The sequence below is a fragment of the Diplotaxodon limnothrissa genome, linkage group LG9 (assembly GCF_057381915.1).
Source record: "Diplotaxodon limnothrissa isolate DT_005_m linkage group LG9, D_limnothrissa_male_GT1.1, whole genome shotgun sequence".
NCBI classification, from domain to species: Eukaryota; Metazoa; Chordata; class Actinopteri; order Cichliformes; family Cichlidae; genus Diplotaxodon; species Diplotaxodon limnothrissa.
The window spans coordinates 22931066-22949387 of NC_140604.1; the positions used below are offsets into that span (position 1 = coordinate 22931066).

Here is an 18322-nt window from a genome sequence, read left to right on the forward strand (position 1 = left end):
AGGCGCTCAAATGACTTCATGACCACAGATGTCAGAGCCACGGGTCTGTAGTCATTTAGTCCAGTGATCCTAGGTTTCTTGGGGACAGGGATTATGGTAGAGGACTTGAAGCAGGCAGGCACATGACATGCCTGCAGTGAGGAGTTGAAGATGCCAGAAAACACTGGGGCCAGCTCGTTTGCACAGTGTCTGAGGGTTTACAGCCCTGCAGTGCTTTCCTCGTCCCTGCAGAGCTCCGTGCATCTGCTGCAGTGTGAGCAGGTTGGACAAAAAAGTAGGGTGGGAAAGGCTCATTAGAAAAAAAAGTCCCTGAGCTTGGAGGAAAGAGCTGATCAAAGCCCACTGAGCGGAGCAGGATATGCCTCCGTCTCAGGTCTCTTTGATTTACTTTGACCGCGGCACCTCATCAAGATTTGACCTGCTGCTAGATTTTCACAGTGCACAAAACTATAAGGTGCAGTGTTTCCAGCCTCATTATTCTGTAAACTAACAAGACCCCAGACAGATGCTGCTGCTTTAATAAATCTTTCAGGAAGCAGGTGCTTTTGTATTCATTCCCATTCAAGGATCACTGCTTTCTGTGCTTCCGTTGTGACTCATAAACTAATTGTGCACACCGTGCATGCATTTAAACACTTACAGGTCAGTGGACCCCAAATTGAAAACTAAAAGGTAAAAACAATTAGCTTTAATATATGACAGGAAATGTTTGTTTTATACTTTAAGTAGCAGTGTGACGCCATCCTAAATAACCAGTGCAGTGTTGCAGCATAATAGAGGAGCAGGAAACAATAACATCAAGTGTTCTGACTCCATTTAAAGTCATTCACACTTTCTATTCTTACCGTCTAACCCATGGCCACGCTCTCATTTTTACTTCCTTTTCAGCTTGTGGACATAAACTGGACCGGCCTCTCCAATATACTGGATATTCCTGGGCTCAAGTAAGTCAATTCAAACTTCAACTTTTCTTTTCCCTCAAGAAACAAAGCTTAGATTTTAAAGGATTTGAGGACTTCTAGTTTAAGTGAAGTTAACACGTGCCTAGATGTTTGCTGTATAATTTCAGGGTTTTGTTTTTCTCATTTAAACACATTTTATGTTAAAAAAAAAAAAGCTTAATTTTCAGAGTTTCATTCGCATTTAATTTATTAATATCTTCAGCATTGATGAAACCAAAAGTATTATGCATACAGTAGTATCTGTCTCCACTGTTATATTTAAAGACAATATTGTCTTATTGTTCAGTTTCTGGAAAGCTAAATCTCACCAGCTGTAGAGAAAGTATTTTCCACTAATGAGGTTTCCTTACGTGCACGAAGCCTCGGGTGTTCCTGTCCTCGTTACTGCTGTAGTTTATCGCAGAGTTTTGCTAGACTGAGCTGATTTAGATTAACATATCTCTTTCAAACATTTGGAAGCAAACAATGAGATCAAGTGAAACGATCCAGCATGTCTGTTTGCACACACATCACGAAAAACAGGATTAACACAACAGTTTAATGCTCGTACTGGGATAAAACAGGCCGGCTCAGTGGTGTTTGTCACCGCCGTTTTCCTTATCCTCACCCGTTTTGTTTTGTTTGTATTAAGTGTCTTTTTCCCTCGAGTTGTTGTGTGGGCTGAGCAGAAAATAAATGAGAGCTGATTAAGAGCTGCTAACAGCCCGACGCAATTACACGCTGCCATCTTGAGTGGTACTTTTTTTTTTTTACAGCTGAAAAAGAAGCTGACAGATGCATGAATATTGAATGTAGTTTTCTGGGATTACAGCTGCCTGTTGAACGCCCCCCTGACGCTGCCAGACATGTTGACACAGGCAGAGCTCAGTGGACTCTCTTCTGTTGAGTTCTCTGTGGGGGTGAAATGGATCCACAGAGCTTGTGTGCCTAGACGTGGGCGTGTTAGTCTGGGTGTTGATGTGGGTGAGGGGTTAGCTGGGTCTTCGTGGTCCAAATCACAGCTACAGCGCACGCAGCGTCAGCCGTCCACTTGAAGACTTGCCCAGTGGGCCTCTTTTAAACCTTGTTAATAATATTAAGACTGTCATTAATTAGTAGCTGTGATAACATGTTGTTGTTTAGTGGAGTCAGTATTAACCATAATCAACTTCTTAATGTTTTGTATTAGCACAAAACAAAGCTGAGGCTAATGGAAATGTGATTAGCTTTGCTCCCTTCATCTGTACCCTCAAGTATAATTTAATACAACGCAGTGCTAGCCTCATAAATTATGCTCCCAGTTAGAGGGGGAAAAAAGGATAACCTGGGATATCATTAACAGCAGGCATAACTGAGAGTTTACAGGTTGCTAGTGCAGTGATTCCCAAAGTGATACCCATAGATTTCTATAAGACTGGAAGTCTTTTTGTAACCACAAGTATTGCATCTGGTGGTGTTCAGATAAAATGGAGGTCTAAGGCATTTCCACGAGGGCTTCATTTTTCAAAGGTGGGTAATATTGTCTTTGTTTATTTTTGTTTTCTGACCTTATTTTTTGATCCTGAACTCATCTCATATCTCAACTTGTATTTGAAAGGAAATATTCAATTTGGTGCTCTCGCGATGCCAACGTTGTAATTAAAGGTTTCTCGGTCAGATCGTCCATTTTCAAAACACCAAGACAACTCGAGACAGTTTGAGACTTCACTGTGGGTTGTAATCAAACACAGTATCCATCCATCATTAATACACAGTCAGTTGTTTTGCTGTCACAGTATAGAGTAGTATAAACTTCTGGTGAAGTGATTTGCAGTTAACGTCTGTGACAATCACTGTGTCGATCTATCCAGTAGCTGCTGGCACATTACTCCAAATTTCAACCTCATTGTGGAGGGAAAGTCACTGATCATTAAAGTCATTAAAGTCTTACTCTGGGGACCATGAATATTTGTAGAGTCTAAAGTGCTAATCTCTTTAGAAGATGTGGTAATAGTTTACTGGATCAGTGAAATCCTTTGCCAGCTAATTGAGCAAGAGAAAAAGGCAGGGAATCACTACAGTTGTTAGGATTCATTTCTTAGGGATCACAAATGCTTGTGTAGAATTTAATGGCAATCTGTTTAATGGTCATTTGCTTCTGCAATCAGCCAGAACAAAGTTAACATGGCTGAAGCATTGCTGTACATCGCAGTGATGGATATTTGCTGTCGATGTGAGTCAGTGGAAGGTAAAACACATTACCAGTGTGCATTATGTGAGCATTATAAGTGTTGAGTGTGCAGTCTTGAGTGTTGAGAGTGCTAAAGTGAATAGATAAACACAAAGGCAGGGACAGGGGGGTGTTCCAGTGTTTGCGCTGAGGGAGCAGCAGAAATAGTGCTGATGTGGCAGGAATCCCTTTACACCCTCAGCTCTTAGATGGAGAAAAGCTCCAGCTCTGATCAGCACCCTGCCACTGAATCCTAAAGTCAATGCGTGTTTTTCACCTAAAGAGAAGCTGAGGATTGATCAAATGAATGAAAGCTAAAATTATGTTTTGTTTTTTCATCTGGTGTCTGTGCAGCTTTAGTATCACACCAGAGTTTTTTTTTCCTTTGAAGGTCTTTATTGGTTTTGCAGGACAGCCTGAGATTCCTGACACATTACATGTATTCCTGCAAGGTTATAATGAATTACAGATATTTATAAATGAGCTTTAACTGTCCTCTAATGTAATCTGTTCATAACCTTCGCATTGTTAATTACATGACAATCCAGCAAACTTGGGTGCTCTTTTTACTCAAATGGCAAATAGCTCGTGACGATGTATAATTTTCTGAAACCTGAGTTGTGCGATATTTAGAAAGTAGTTTAATTTACTTCTTGGTATTTGAATCTTTTGCTTAATCAATGTGCAGCCTATGGCTGATACAAAAAAGTAATTGAGCCCAGCGTTTGCTATGGATTTTGGGCTTTGTGCTGACCGATGTTTTCAGTTGATGGATCATTTGGCCTTTAGCCTGTGTTTGGTGATGCTTGTTAGGGTTAGGTGTGCTGTCACAGGAGTTAGGAGTTAGAGTGTTATAGAGGGGTTGTGAGTCTAATAATCATGGAAATTAAATTGTGTGGCACCTTTGAAAAGCAAGGAAAGGAGTTAACCTAGCTAATATAGAGCAATTAATAATCATCAAAGCCTTTAGAAGAAGCAAAATGAAGAGCCTAAAAATGCATTAAATACAAATGTGGTTTTTCAGTACGTTAAGAAAACCATTTTTATTTTATTTTATAACTTTATGTTAATTATAAATTCATTTAACTAATGCCTTATTTATGTGGTATGACCACCTAGGCTGTTTGAGCAATAGGTTAAAGTTTTTAATTACACAAGAGAAAAGTAGGTGAATTAGCCTTAGCTAAGCCTTAGCCTTAGCTAGCCTTAGCCTAGCTTTCACCAGCTAGAATTTATCATTTATCCCCAGTGATAACTTTACATTATTTTCTTGATTGTTTCAAGATTGACTTTGTTTAAGTGGTAGAACTTACTTTAAATAAAATTTAATTAGTGCAGTACACCTAAATATTAAGTTACAATAAACAGGAAACGGATAATGCTGTGGCAAGCTAGCTATAGTTTGATAGCTTGTCACTGCAGTTTTTGGACTTTATGTTTCTGTTTGTCTAAAATTACACACACTGTTAATTGTTAAAGATTACACATTTCTGTGTTGTTATTTCTATATGACAAAACCAAAGGTTAAACTTTGACTAAATATGGAGTTTACTGTAGTTTCTCCATGCAGTGATCACTGTAGCAAGTAGAGTTTTACTGTTAAAACTGAAATTTTATCACACAATAACATTTCATTGAAGACCTGAAAATATCTTGGGCCTAATTCAGTAAGACACCAATGATGCAAGTTTCCTAAATTTATAAGACCAATTACATAGAGGCTGTTACTCAGCTGCTGTACGTATTCACTGGTGGGCACCTAGAAAGCACAGAGCACAAGTACATCAGGTGTGTGTTAGCAAATGTCTAGTTTAAAAAAAATTCACCCACTTTTCATCAGCTTACATTTTTGTACTTTTCTTTCTTTGCAGACTATTTTAAAGATTGTGTTTATAGGTGTCCTCAGAAAACATCCACTTCCAGGTGATGTCTTAGACAATTTACAAATGCCCCTGATTACAATGGTCACATTATAATATATATGGACATCTGGCCCATAATAATAATAACCATTCTTCGAGGGACATGCTGAGCAATAACCCAGCACGATAAGTTTTATTGTAATTTGATTTTTTTTGCTAGCCATGATTGCAATTTTCCAGCTGTGCCACAGTAAGTAAATGAATAAAGGAAACGTCTGATGGAAATGTCATCCTGTGACCTCACTGTCATTGTTGTCATTCACCATTGAATCATTAGTGGATCAGACAGACATTCAGACGTTTGTTGGCTAACAGCAGCAGCATGCTTGAACTCACTCCAATTTTCCTGCTGTCGTCGCGCATGTTAAACAGAAACATGCTAAACTATGCTTAGATTAAAAGAGAACATTTATAACCCAAGGGCACCCTTATTGTCTTTTAAATAATTTATCGCTTCATTCTGTTTATTTTCTTTTTTTTCTCCCCTCTCTCATCATCCCCACCTCCTCCCTTGTATTTACAGTGGCTTCTCTGACAGTCTGATTCAAGACATTATCTGCAGTTATTTGGTATTGCCCAACCGAATCACTATCCCACTGGTCGGAACGGTGGAGCTGGCCAAGCTGCGCTTTCCAATGCCAAAGGTACAAATGCACTTGTTACAATACATCCAATAAGGATGAGCTGCTCTTCTAAGTGTTTTAATAGTTCGTAAGCAGACAGTTTCACACGAGGAGCTCATGGTTAGTACGTTAAAGCTCGTCAGTAGTAAAAAATATCTCCCAGGGTTTTGTAGTTAATTCTCAGTGCTAACGCAGAATAAAACTAAAGAACCATAACAATAAAAAATGCAGCAAAGGTTGTATTCCTGGAACTTGTATCCATGGCAACAAAATGAAAAAAGTTTCACTGCAGGCCACATCCTTATTATATTTAAAAAGGTTTCAAGGGTTCAAAACAGGAGTAAAAAAGAAACAACTAAAATCTTACCACACATCATATATTCATTACAGCCTTTGGAAAAAAAGGAGACATTGAAAAGATAACAAAGAACTTGTCTTTCTGATATCAGACGGCAGGATGTTTTGCCAACATACAGTACTATGCGTCACATATACAGTACTTTGATAAACTCTGAGTCACCCCTCATTTCTTTATATTTTACTTCCAAGGAGCCTTGAGCAACAGGTCCTACCTCCTTGACTTTAATGGTCATCTTTATTTACTAGACTTTCATCTGGCAAGGAAGCATATGTGATGGAATGATTTCCATGATAACAATGTAGCCTTGTTATATCCACCATCACTTTTAGGTTAATAAGGCCTTGTATTTTAAAATAAAGACATTTAATATGTTAATCCATTAAAAACTCAGTAGGAAAATTAAAAGTAGATAATGTGCCGCACAATACTTAGGCAAGAAAATAAGAAAATAAACGCAGGTCTGATTTTATATATCAGTGGCAATTCTTACTGCTTTCTTTCAGGCAAATGTTTTTATTAAATATTAAAGAAAGGAAAAACATTTGACAATGGAAAAATTAAACAAAATAAAAGCCCTATTCTGCAGTAGAAAGTCTAGATTAGTCCTCTATTTATCCAGGTAATCATGGGATATATATATATATATATACACATACATATATGCTAATACATTCTAGGTATATGTATGTGTATGTAAGTAAAGGTTAGCTTATTAAATTTACATAAATTTGCATTTCTTTTTCTTAAATATTAAAGTAGCTGTTATGTTTTATTGTGGTGCGTTTTTTACAAACCACACATTTAAATAAAGTCTGCTAAATTATGAATTGTGAAATGAATTAGTATTTTTGTTATTACTTTATTGTGGTAATGAGTCATGTTTCCTCTTATACTACTAATGTCCTCCCATTACAGAAATCTTCACGTCTTATAAACTCTATAAGCTTTTTCAGACTTTAACACATGTGTCTGCATGGCTCCACAGGGAGTCCTAAGGATTCACTTCCTGGAGGCTCAAGATCTAGAAGGGAAGGATACATTTCTGGGAGGGTTGATCAAAGGCAAGTCTGACCCCTATGGTATCCTGCAGATCGGCAACCAGCTGTTTCAGAGCAAGACAATTAAGGAAAGCCTTAATCCCAAGTGGAACGAAGTGTACGAGGTGAGAGTTGGGGATGTCTTTTAGAGCAGGAAGAGCTTTTACGGTCGTTTGTTGCCACCGAAAAAGCTAGTCTGTTTCCCATTGTTATGTGCCATTGTTTTCCACTTGTCTTATTTATACCTCCTGCTGGTTTGCATGACAGGTAATCTATTTATTGACCTCCTGTGCCAGTTTGAATGAGCTTCAGTTTGTTCTTGTGTTCATCAGGCACTGGTGTATGAGCACTCAGGTCAGCATCTTGAGATTGAGCTATTTGATGAGGATCCAGACCAAGATGACTTCCTGGGGAGGTGAGTGTCTTTGTCATTTCCTAACCCGCTGAGATGTTATTGCACTTATTTCATTTAAAACAAAGCTCTGGTGTACCAGCGCTGATAACTGGTAAGAGCAATCTTTGATGTATTGCGGGACATATAGTCAACAAAATTAAGATAAATACAGCTATGTTTACTCATAATGGAAGTGTAGAAGTGTTATCCCCAGTTACCGGCCCAAGGGCAAATTTCATTGATTTTTACCCCAAGGCTGTAATGCTACACCCAGTGCTATTAACACAAAGCAGTCAATCGATATCTGGACCCCCTGTGTTTAGATTAATTGGTGCGATTTTACTGTTTGCTGTCCCAATTTCCATAATTATTTGTCCTTATTTACAGCCTCATGATTGATATGACAGAGCTGCACAAAGAACAGAAAGTTGATATGGTAAGCTGCTTTGTTCACAATAATATTATCAGTTTAATTACTTTAAAGCGTATAAATTATACATCTTAAAGTAACCGTCAGGCTCAGTCATATTGCTTTCTTGTAAGGAGTAAGATGTGACAGGTAAACAGCTAACCAGACTTTAGCCATGAATGACACCCACCAGCAACTCTAAAGTTCACTCGTTAACACTTTATATGTCAACTCACCTCTGCCAGCCTTAAACGAAGTTACTTTGGTGACACATAATCCCTGTAAAAACTGGGATTATTGGAGAGTACGCCGGCTTAGTTTCAGTTGGTGAGCACAGCAACTTTGCTTGTTTGAGTTTATTTTGTTAGTTTTACTTCAGCTTTTATTAAGTTGAGTTTTAGTTTTTAGTTTTTTAATCACTATGGTATGGTAGCCATATGTCAGAGGCAGAACCTTTTGAAAGCAGTTGACTCACAGCCTTGTAGACATCTGGAGTCTGATGAGTAAAAACGTCCATCAAAGCCTAATCAGGCAATTTCTGATAAAGTTTTACTAAAGTAACAAATATTAAAACTTCCACTATATTTTTTTTAACTTCCATTAGTTGCTTTTCAAAGTTCACAAAAGTGTTTCAGTTACTTTTTTACCAAGAGTCTGTTTCTATTTTTATTGTAGTACTTAAATGTTTTATTTTCACTTCTAGTTTTACTTTTTAGTTTATGTTTAGCTAACTATAATAACACTGGATATGTTGACTGATATATAGTAATGATAGAAATGATTAGGTAATTATGAGTTTGTTACCTTTGGATTTAAGGTGTTTGAGAGTCCATGCAGATTTGAGATAGGCACTGATCTGATCATCTAAATCTTCGCAGTAAACTAAACCACCAAATTGTTCTGTTTTAGCACAGCTCCTAAAAGCTTTACAAATGATTTTTAAGCCTGGTTTGTTCCTGTCATCGACTGAATGGAAATATTGACGTACTTGTTTGGCCACATTGTTGCAGTGGTTTGATCTTGAAGAAGCAACTACTGGGAAACTCCACCTGAAACTGGAGTGGCTATCGCTGCTCTCCACTTCTGAGAAATTGGACCAGGTACTGCATGTAACAATAAGGCTTCATCGCTTTAACACAAGGACGTGTTCTCTGCATTTGCAGCTGTAAAACATGTCTAACTTGTCCTTCATGTTTAGGTTCTGCAAAGCGTGCGTGCAGACAGAAGCCTTGCCAACAACGGACTGTCATCTGCGCTGCTGGTGGTCTATCTGGACTCGGCAAAGAACCTGCCAGTAAGATGATGCAATGCTCACTTTAGTTTGACGCTGTAGCTTGTGCAAAAATATAGCTTTAGGCTTACACAGGCTTCTTGTTCTTTACCCAAAACAGTAAAGATTAGTGGTCTGTGTAGTAAAGATTCACATACTTTTACTATAGTTTTTTTTTTATTTGTGACTGAAGTGATTGCATTAGTCTACTACAAAAAGCATTTTCATATTTTTTCCAGGACATTATATACTTACCAGACACTTTATTGGGTACACTTGTTTAACTCATTTATATCAGCCAATCACATGGCAGCAGGTCAGTGTATATAGGCAAGTGCACATGGTCAAGTTGACCTTGTCAAATTCAAACTGAGCATCAGAATGGGGAAGAAAGATGCTAGGCAGGGTTGTCTGAGTATTTCAGAATGTGCTGATTTACTGGGATTTTCCCACACAGCCGTCTCCTGGGTTTGCAGAGAATGGTCTGAAAAAGAGAAAATATCCAGTGAGCTGCAGTTCTCTGGGTGAAAATCCCTAGTTGATGCCAAAGGTCAGATGAGAATGACCAGACTGCTTAAAACTGGTAGGAAGGTAATAATAACTCAAATAACCACTTGTTACAACCAAGGTGTTCAGAACAGCATCTCTGAATGCACTGAGTGCCACTCCTGTGACCTAAAAAAAAGGAAACCAAGATTTTCTTGACACACTTTGGGTTCCTTAGTACCAAGTGAGCATCATTTAAACTCCACAGCCTACCTGAGTATTGTTGCTGACTATGTCCATCTCTTTATGACCATAGCGTACCCATCTTCAGATGGCTGCTTCCTAGATGATAACACACCATGTCACAAAGCTCAGATCATCTCAAACTGGTTCCTTGAAAATGACAATGAGTTAACTATACTCAAATGGTCTCCACAGTCACCAGATATCAGTCCAATAGAGCAGCTTTTTTTGTGTAGTGGAACAGAAGATTTCCATGATCGGTGTTCAGTCAGCCGGTCTTCAGCGACTGTGTGATAATATCATGTCAGTATTTACCAAAAATCAGAGGACTGTTTCCATCAATTAACGCTTTCCTGAAGCCAAAATGAGGTCTAACTTGGTACTCACAAGGTATACCTAATAAAGTGTCGGTAAAGCTCAAGGATTCTGTGTTAGGGCTATATTGGGCAATATTGTTTTGCTTTTGTTAGAGGATAAACTTGAACCTTCAAATTGCTGACTAAATGCATTTTTGACGTTTATGTAATGAGATTAGAAAATGTTTTATAATACCCAAATTGGTCAAATTGACCTCTTGTCTGATATTAGTTTGTTTGTTTGTTTGTTTTTTTACCTTTATTATATAAATACTTTAGCTCTTTCAGTTCTCATAACTTCCCCGTTTCCTCTTAATTTTCTTTCCTCTTCACCCAAGAGCGTCTTCTCAGGCAGTTTAGGCTGTGGAAACTTAAGTGAGAGGAGAGCTTCTGGCCTAGTCTTTTGTGAGAGCAATACTTCAGAGTATAAAACAATATGTGTGAGTTCCCCGGTACTTTTCCATCTTTATAGTGCTAGCAGTAGCGGTATGCAATGTTGGGTTGGGTTGAGCCCGTGCAAACATGAATCTTAAAGCATGCGTTAGCTGCATGGTTGTGAAGGAATGTTTACTGAAAAATAACCAGTAACATGAGGCAGACACTTCACTTCAAGGACTCAGCTATACTGTGCCTGCTAGTTAGCCTGCAGCATATTCTTCTTAATCAGTTGCTCAGTTCAAGGCCCAAGTATAAAATGTCAGGCGTAGAAAGAGCTCGCTGGCAGAGCTCATAATGATGTTTCACATTAGTGTATAGCTGTACAGATACAGAAAGTCTGTAGCTTGTTAAAAAAGATCCAGCACCTTTAAGTCTCCCCTATAGGGAACATCCTCATTATTTTGACATATGTTTTCATTGTTAGCTGTATGCCCTGCTCCAATATCAGCCCAATATCTGCTGCGTCTGATTTATCTAACAGTTATCCATGCTATTCATATTTCAGCACAAATTTCAACACGTTTTTTGTGGGCCTTTCCCCCCCCCCTCATGTCTCTTACCCATGCCGAGTCATTCCCGTCCTACTAACTGTGGGTGTGATTTTCTCCCCCAAATCTCCTTGTGGCTTAAAGAGCAACCTGTCAGATTTCACCTATGACGGGTTGAAGCAAGTCTCAGTCTTTAAGGCGCTGAAGGTAATGTGGGAAAAATGGACTGCATGTACAGAACGTACACCCTGTGTCTCACCTGTGCCGGTCCTCAAGTGCACCATCCAGTCATGTGATCGTGATGGCTATCAGACGTGCAAAGTGAACTGTGGTTTTTGAAAAAATGTGCATGAAGATGGATGATCGCACTGACTGTCTGAGCCTTTGTTGTGCCGTCCTGAATTGTTGTCATATTTTCCCTACTTTTGCATGCAGAAGTACAATATTGGTTTCAGGTTTTTCTAAAGTGAAATGATGGGTCACTTGATTGCTTTAAAAAGGCAGTTAACAATGGCACATCTATAGAACAATACAGTTCTGAGAACACCTTTTGTGCCTTTGTGTTGAAGAACCCGATCATGTTAAAGCTCAGGAATTCAGGATAAGGACTTGATGCTTGTTGGGCCAGCATTTCCACATTTCTTCTTCTGTAGCTCATATTTGCCAGACAAATACACAGATAAAGTAGACACTAGGTAGTGACACAGATTAGTCTAAGTAAATGTTATGTGAATGCAGCTGTGAGGAGACTGGTAGAAGTAGAAACCGGCTTTCATTATCTTGTTTACCAGTGATCAGAACAGATGATCTAGTGTGTTACAAAAGATACGTTTCAGGTTGCACCATTCCAAAAATCAGTGTTGCATAATTCTAGTTAGCACGAGTCGTTTCCTTTTATTTACCTTCCTACTTCTAGGAAGTTTAAAGCCTCCTATTGTATCGCACTGACTGTGACACTCCCTTTGTTTGATATGAGCCAGTGAAACTCACTGAAGCATTGTGCTGGAGGGCAGCAGGAGTACAAATGTTTTGTTGTTGCACTCAGTCGTTCAGTCTGTGTCACCGTGGCAGCAGGGCCGGCTGCTAGCTGGATGGTAGACTGAGCTGCTGCATCTTATTTTCTTACTAATGAATTTCAAACCACTGTGAGTCTGACACCATTTTACGTGTTGTTTCCTTCAGCCTGTCCATGCTGAGATAAAAATCTATTCAAGTGAAATTGTTTTTGTGGGTGCGTTACCCATATAGTGACTTAGAGCTTAAAGCATTGGAAGCTGTGGGATTTTTTTTTGTAAACTGCCAAACACACATAGCTTCACCAGCCAGTCCGGACAGCAAGGTTGCTGAAAAATAGAGCTAATACACCATGCTGCCTCTGTGTAGTAGGTCATGTGTTAAATCTTAATGGGCACGTCTTCACATGTTTGTAATGCATGCAGAAAACAGGAGGAAAGAGCAGCAAGTGCCAAAAATGTCTGCACTATTTTCACATGTGTGTTTAAGACAAACAAGAAAAGGGGCAACTGTTCTAGGGCACATTTCATACCTGACTTATTTACATTTGCACTTCAGTGAGAGTCTGAGGCCCCGGGTTATGCTCCCTTGTGATCGTGGACAGCTGAGGACACCAGGGATACTTAGCTGTTTTTATTATACTACTTTCTTGACTGCTCAGAGAACATATGCACAGTTGGTGCCCTTGCAGTGTAGAGTCTGTGCGGACGGGTCCTAAAAAAATAGTGGGTATAGTTTTATCTGCACACTGTGATTATAAAATCTATGAGATGAAGACCTTTATGTCCTCATGTGTGCATCAAGTATAGCATGAGTGTAATGGGACTCCCTAATGCACAAACCCCGTGCTGATTGGCTCATATGTTTCATATTATTTAAAAAAAAAGATTTTATTTTATTCTTAGTTATTATTTAATTTGAAAAAAAAATGTAGAAACATATATATGATTTGGTTATAAGTTAATATGTATCATTGTAGGCTGTAAAAGTTTTTATAATAGACAGAATGTAAAATCTCTTACTGGTTCTGTTAGTGCATAATAGAATCACTATGAGCATCGTGTCACAGTCTGAAAATGATACACACAAAATTCTGATTCTCATTTATTAATAACAGAGCAATAATAAACAGCAAAACAAAAATACTTCATACAAAATCAAACAATGCATGTCAGGCATTGCTGCATCTTCCACTGTCTGATACCGCATCAGTCACAGGAAACTGTTTCCTCCTCCGATAACGTCAAAAAAGGAAACAGAATCAGTCAGTTATAACTGAAAAGATGCAAACTGTAATCCAGCAGAGGAGAAGAGATTTTCTCTAATCACACATTTAAACTCATGCGTGATGAAGGAAAAACAAATGAAAATGGATATAGAGGAACAGCAGAGATTCTACCTTCACAGAAAGAATTTATTTTGTTCACAGTTCACTTTATACATAGAACACAGAATCTCTACTATACAGATAAAAGTACTAGGGTGCCTACACTTTACACCTAGAGGAGCTGCTTGATCATAGAAACCCATGAAATGAAGCTCCCGGCATACAGTTTATATGCTGATATTAATGCCAGAGGAGGATTTGGACTCTTATAGAGCCAGCAGAGCATTTGCAACGATCCTCCTCAGCAGTCAGAGACCCTGCTCTGTAACTTTACATGCTCATTTTATGACTGGCTGACTTGCTGTGATTCCTAAAAACTTCCACTTTGCACAATACTCCTACAGAGTTGATCTGAGGAAGGAAAATTGTTGCAGTGGTGGCATGTTGTTACAGCACCACCCTTGAACTAAGCGAGCTCTGTAGAACGACTCGTTCTTTCACAAACGCTTGTAAAGATAGACTGCATGCTTGATTTTAATCACCTGTGGCTCTGGGGACTAAAAACACCTGAATACAAAGATTAGGAGGCGTGTCCCAATTCTTTTGGACATGTAGTTTAAACAAGTTAAAAACAGATATTGTATGAATTATGTAAAAACTTGTGAAAGTATTTCTGTGTATTTCTGTTCAATACGTGGTGCGTTAAAGTGTCTTTATTATCAGCCTGCATGTTCAATGGGAGGCTTAATTGTAATGCTGGTGAGAAACATTTGTCAAACTCAAGCGACATCCTCAAGAGAATGGATTAGATGATGAGAAAATGAAGGCTTTTCCTCTGTTGTCACAGACTTTGGCCTGTAGATATGTAGGGTATTATTATTCTGAGAGGAATACTGAATAATACGTAGCTGTCAAAGCCGAGCATGCTAAATTTAGCCCGCAGAGGAGACAAAGCTCGGCTGTCTCCTTGGTTGCCGCTCTGCCTGCAGCCCTGCTTGTCAGAATGTACGGTAATGCTCCTTCCTGTTTGAACTACAGGCTCTCTCACCGTTGTGTGCTTGATTGAGTCTCCACTTGAGCTGCTGTTTGAATGTTTGAGTGCAATTATGTTGTCCCTCAGTTGATTTTTGTGCCACAGTGGGGTACATGGCGCTAACACTCTTCTGTCTGATTCTCTATTAGTCTGCTAAGAAGAATACCAGCGACCCCAGCCCTTATGTTCATTTCAGAGTTGGACATAAAACTCTTGAAAGTAAGGTGAGTCGTGGAAGTATCCATTAAAGTTATTATGCTGTGTCATTGTATCGTAGCTCTGTATTCCTGGAATGTTGTGTCGATTATTTTTTTTTTTGCAATTGTGCATTTTATTCGTAGAATAATGTGTCACTTAGTAAGTCATAAAAAAGACTTCTGGGCAATCAAGCTGTTATATGTAATTACATATAACTATTTGAGGCGTTCTTTTAGCGATATACTTCCTTCTGACTGTAGCATTAAAAAAGAGATGAAATGAAATTGTTGTTGTAAAATAAAGAACGTTAAATGAGGAATTGCTACCACCAACACCCAGTTAACTGCACAGCTTAAGAGCTTTCAGTCTGACACGATGATTGGCTGTTTCTCACGGGAAATTTCTATCCTAGCATTCAGAAGGGAAATGTAAACGAGGAAGATCTGCTGGGCTGATTTTATTGCAGGCGTGAGCTGTTGGAGGTTTACTGCGATGGAGCCTGTTTGCACTTATGAAAGTGTTTGAGTATGAACACAGTCCTGTGTTCATATTCAAACTGGCTCTGTGCTCCAGGACTTTGGATTTAAAATGAAGCAATGAAACCATGAGCCCATCCTCAGCTTCAGTATGAGGCTGCAGGAATGACTGCTGTTTCACTTTTTGAGAGGAAGTAATTGGATGAGAGCTGTTAAATTACTCATTAGACCCTAATTTAGACAGAGGTGAGAAAAATTAAATCAAATTCAAAAGTTTGTCATTACATTTGGGATGAAAGCGGGACACCCGAGTTATTGCTTTTGTGTAAAACGAACCCCGTGGCACTGTGTAATCTTAATTTTAACTCTGTGATTGCATGATTGTTGACACATGATTCATAAAGAAACTCAGCCACATTTTTAGATTCACAAACTTCCAGTCCAAGCCAAAGAAGTGTTTGATGGATTTGCACTTTTAGATCTCTTTATCAGATCATCTTACATCTTCAGCTTATGTCACATGACTGATACAGTACAGTGGTAAAGTTGGTGGTTTAGCCATAAAAATAATCTCTCCTCACTTAGTGTGAGGAGTTTGGTTGTCTGGGGTTAAATGCATGTAAAGCTGAATAATCAGGCTTTTTAGAAACCTCAAGGTGTAAATCAAGTACTGTTAGGGGTTTAAAAGAAGATGCAGAACTGCTGGAGTGGAGAGTAGAAGACCAAGCAGAGGATAAATGTTATATGAGATATAAGATCAGATTTGTCATTGTATTAACAACCAGCAAATGGCTACTTATCTGCCCATAAAGATCCGGTACAAGACTAAGGAGCCCCTGTGGGAAGACTGTTTTTCATTCCTGGTCCATAACCCGAGGAGGCAGGAGCTCGAGGTGGAGGTAACTCTTCAAAATGTCACGGACAACATCTGTTTTCTTTATAAGATCGTACGCTGACGCAGATTAAGTAACTGACATTTCTAAAAGGAGATCTTTGCTTTTTGCACAGGTAAAAGACGACAAGAACAAATGCACTCTGGGTAACTTGACGGTGCCTTTGAGTAGCCTGCTGGTGGAGAAGGACATGACGCTGAATCAGCGTTTTCCCCTCAAGAATTCTGGGCCCAGCTCCACCATCAAACTTAAGATGGCTCTGAGGGTAAAAACAGGCTGCATCTCTTCTCTGCAGCTGCGTTGAGGATGGATGGGTTATTCATTTCAGGCTTAGGAGACCAGAACAGATGTTCACAATCTGTTAATTCAAATAGAACTGACTGATACAGTATGTCTAAATTAAAGATACAGCACACTGAGTATGTAATAAATTGAAAAAGCTTACAATAGTGATAGATTTACCTCTATAAACATTTCATTTCTAGTCCACAACCAGGTGAAGTAACGGCTTGGTTCATTCCATAGGAAGTCAGTCAAATCTGAGAAAAGCTCCCAGCTGAATCCAAATACTGGACACTTTAAAGGCCCGGCAATTTTTATAGTGTTAATATAAAGTTATTTTTAAGTGGTGCTCACTGATTTTTCACGGAGTAATCCTCACCTTCCCTGGCAGATTTAATCAGTTGGAGCTGGTTAGTTAGCCGATTAATCCAGCCATGTCATGAGGTTGGTTGAAAACGTTTTATCTGACGCATTTTAGACTAAGCAGAGAAACATTAGCGGCAAAGGTTTGGTTAATAATCATCAGATTTTAAAAAAATAAAAAGAGAAAAAATCAGACCCTAACCTAACCTCTGCGGCTCCTCTGAGTATTTATATTTAACGCAGTATATTGTAATGCCGGGCTTTTTGGGACGAAGACTAATGTCTTTCAGCAACACTGTCTTTACTGCAGTTGCTGGAGTGTACTTAACTCCCAGTTAAGAGCAGAAAAGAGCCGCCTCACTGCCCTGAAAGCCCGACTTTCACAAAGTGTGGAAACACAAAACAGTGGCTGTTCTTGCAAATAGATTTTTACTGAAGTGGCAACCTGGAAACCGACTGTAGTTAGTTAATCTAGTTAACAATGTGCCCCTGGCTAGCTTCAACTGTAAATAAATAAAACTGTAAATGGATTTGCTTATAGCATGTCATGTTTGAGAAGATAAACTGTTTAATCTGTTTGCAGTACATTACAATATATCTTATATAGTGTGAATTTTGGGAATATTCTGATTATATTTTTTTTCCTGTGATAATGATTATCATAATAATTCAGGAAAGAGAGCGGTCCTGCATACTCTGAAGCCTGTTAGGATATTTGCTATTGATTACTACTGTCAGTGTAGCAGTTACTAGTTAGTAGTTTGCAACTCTCCCTACAGGGAACAAAGTAACCCGGCTCATTAACTCAGTTCAGCAGCAGACTTTGAAGTTTGAGAGTCGATACATATAGGAAAATGACTCGGCTCTGTAACATGTTCCACATGTCTGCAGGTTCTAACTTATGAATGATGCAGTAAAAGACAGTCAGGTTGGGCTTGATCTTTTCACACAGGTGTGTCTTTATCAGCCCATCAGTTGCAAAGCCAACAAGTCGCGTGCGTAACATTCCTTCAGAATGGGGCAGATCCAGGATGACGCAGAGACAGCCCTGGTGTTTAAGTGCAGCTCAACAAGTTTAACCTCCTGGGACCCAATGAATGAGAGCAAAATTGAGTATTTTGGTCTAAATAACCCAAAATGTGATGCCCACATACATGGACTCCAGGTCCTAGGACGTTAAATAAGAAGCTGCAGGATTCACATTTATAGGGGACTGTGATGTCAGCGTGTTTGACACTCTGGAGGAATATTTCCAGGATTCATTTGTGAGTCTTCTGTAAAATCTGAGACTCTGACATTGATTTATTTCTCTTTTATTTAGTTAACAGCATTTTTCACTCTGAAACTGTGAGGCTTAGTGGCTTAATGAAAATTGGAACAGGCGTAGCGTCATCTCTGCTGTCACGGCATCTCGGCGGTGAAAATTAAAGTCAGATTCTGATTTGATTGCTGTTTGTGCTGTAGACGTTTTCGAGATGCACCACTAAAATTATATCTCTTTGCCTGAGGCACTAAATCCAGTGATTTGACAGGTAGTCTTTGGTGGTTTGCCTAATTGC

At 39.0% G+C, this 18322-nt stretch overlaps 1 protein-coding gene across 3 annotated transcripts in view; it reads left to right on the plus strand.

Annotated features, from left to right (window-relative positions):
* The window catches only part of esyt2b (extended synaptotagmin-like protein 2b), a 38835-nt gene that overhangs the window by 16296 nt on the left and 4217 nt on the right, over positions 1–18322 (plus strand). For 2 of the 3 annotated variants that reach the window (XM_085362868.1, XM_085362869.1), the window contains exons 7-16: positions 889–944; positions 5596–5716; positions 7042–7218; positions 7426–7508; positions 7875–7923; positions 8907–8996; positions 9095–9190; positions 14701–14775; positions 16038–16124; positions 16234–16383. In XM_085362868.1, coding sequence (XP_085218994.1) covers positions 889–944; positions 5596–5716; positions 7042–7218; positions 7426–7508; positions 7875–7923; positions 8907–8996; positions 9095–9190; positions 14701–14775; positions 16038–16124; positions 16234–16383 — 984 coding nt within the window. Of the gene's footprint in view, positions 1–888; positions 945–5595; positions 5717–7041; positions 7219–7425; positions 7509–7874; positions 7924–8906; positions 8997–9094; positions 9191–10589; positions 10692–14700; positions 14776–16037; positions 16125–16233; positions 16384–18322 lie in introns of all 3 variants that reach the window. The other variant, XM_085362870.1, reaches the window with a different exon arrangement.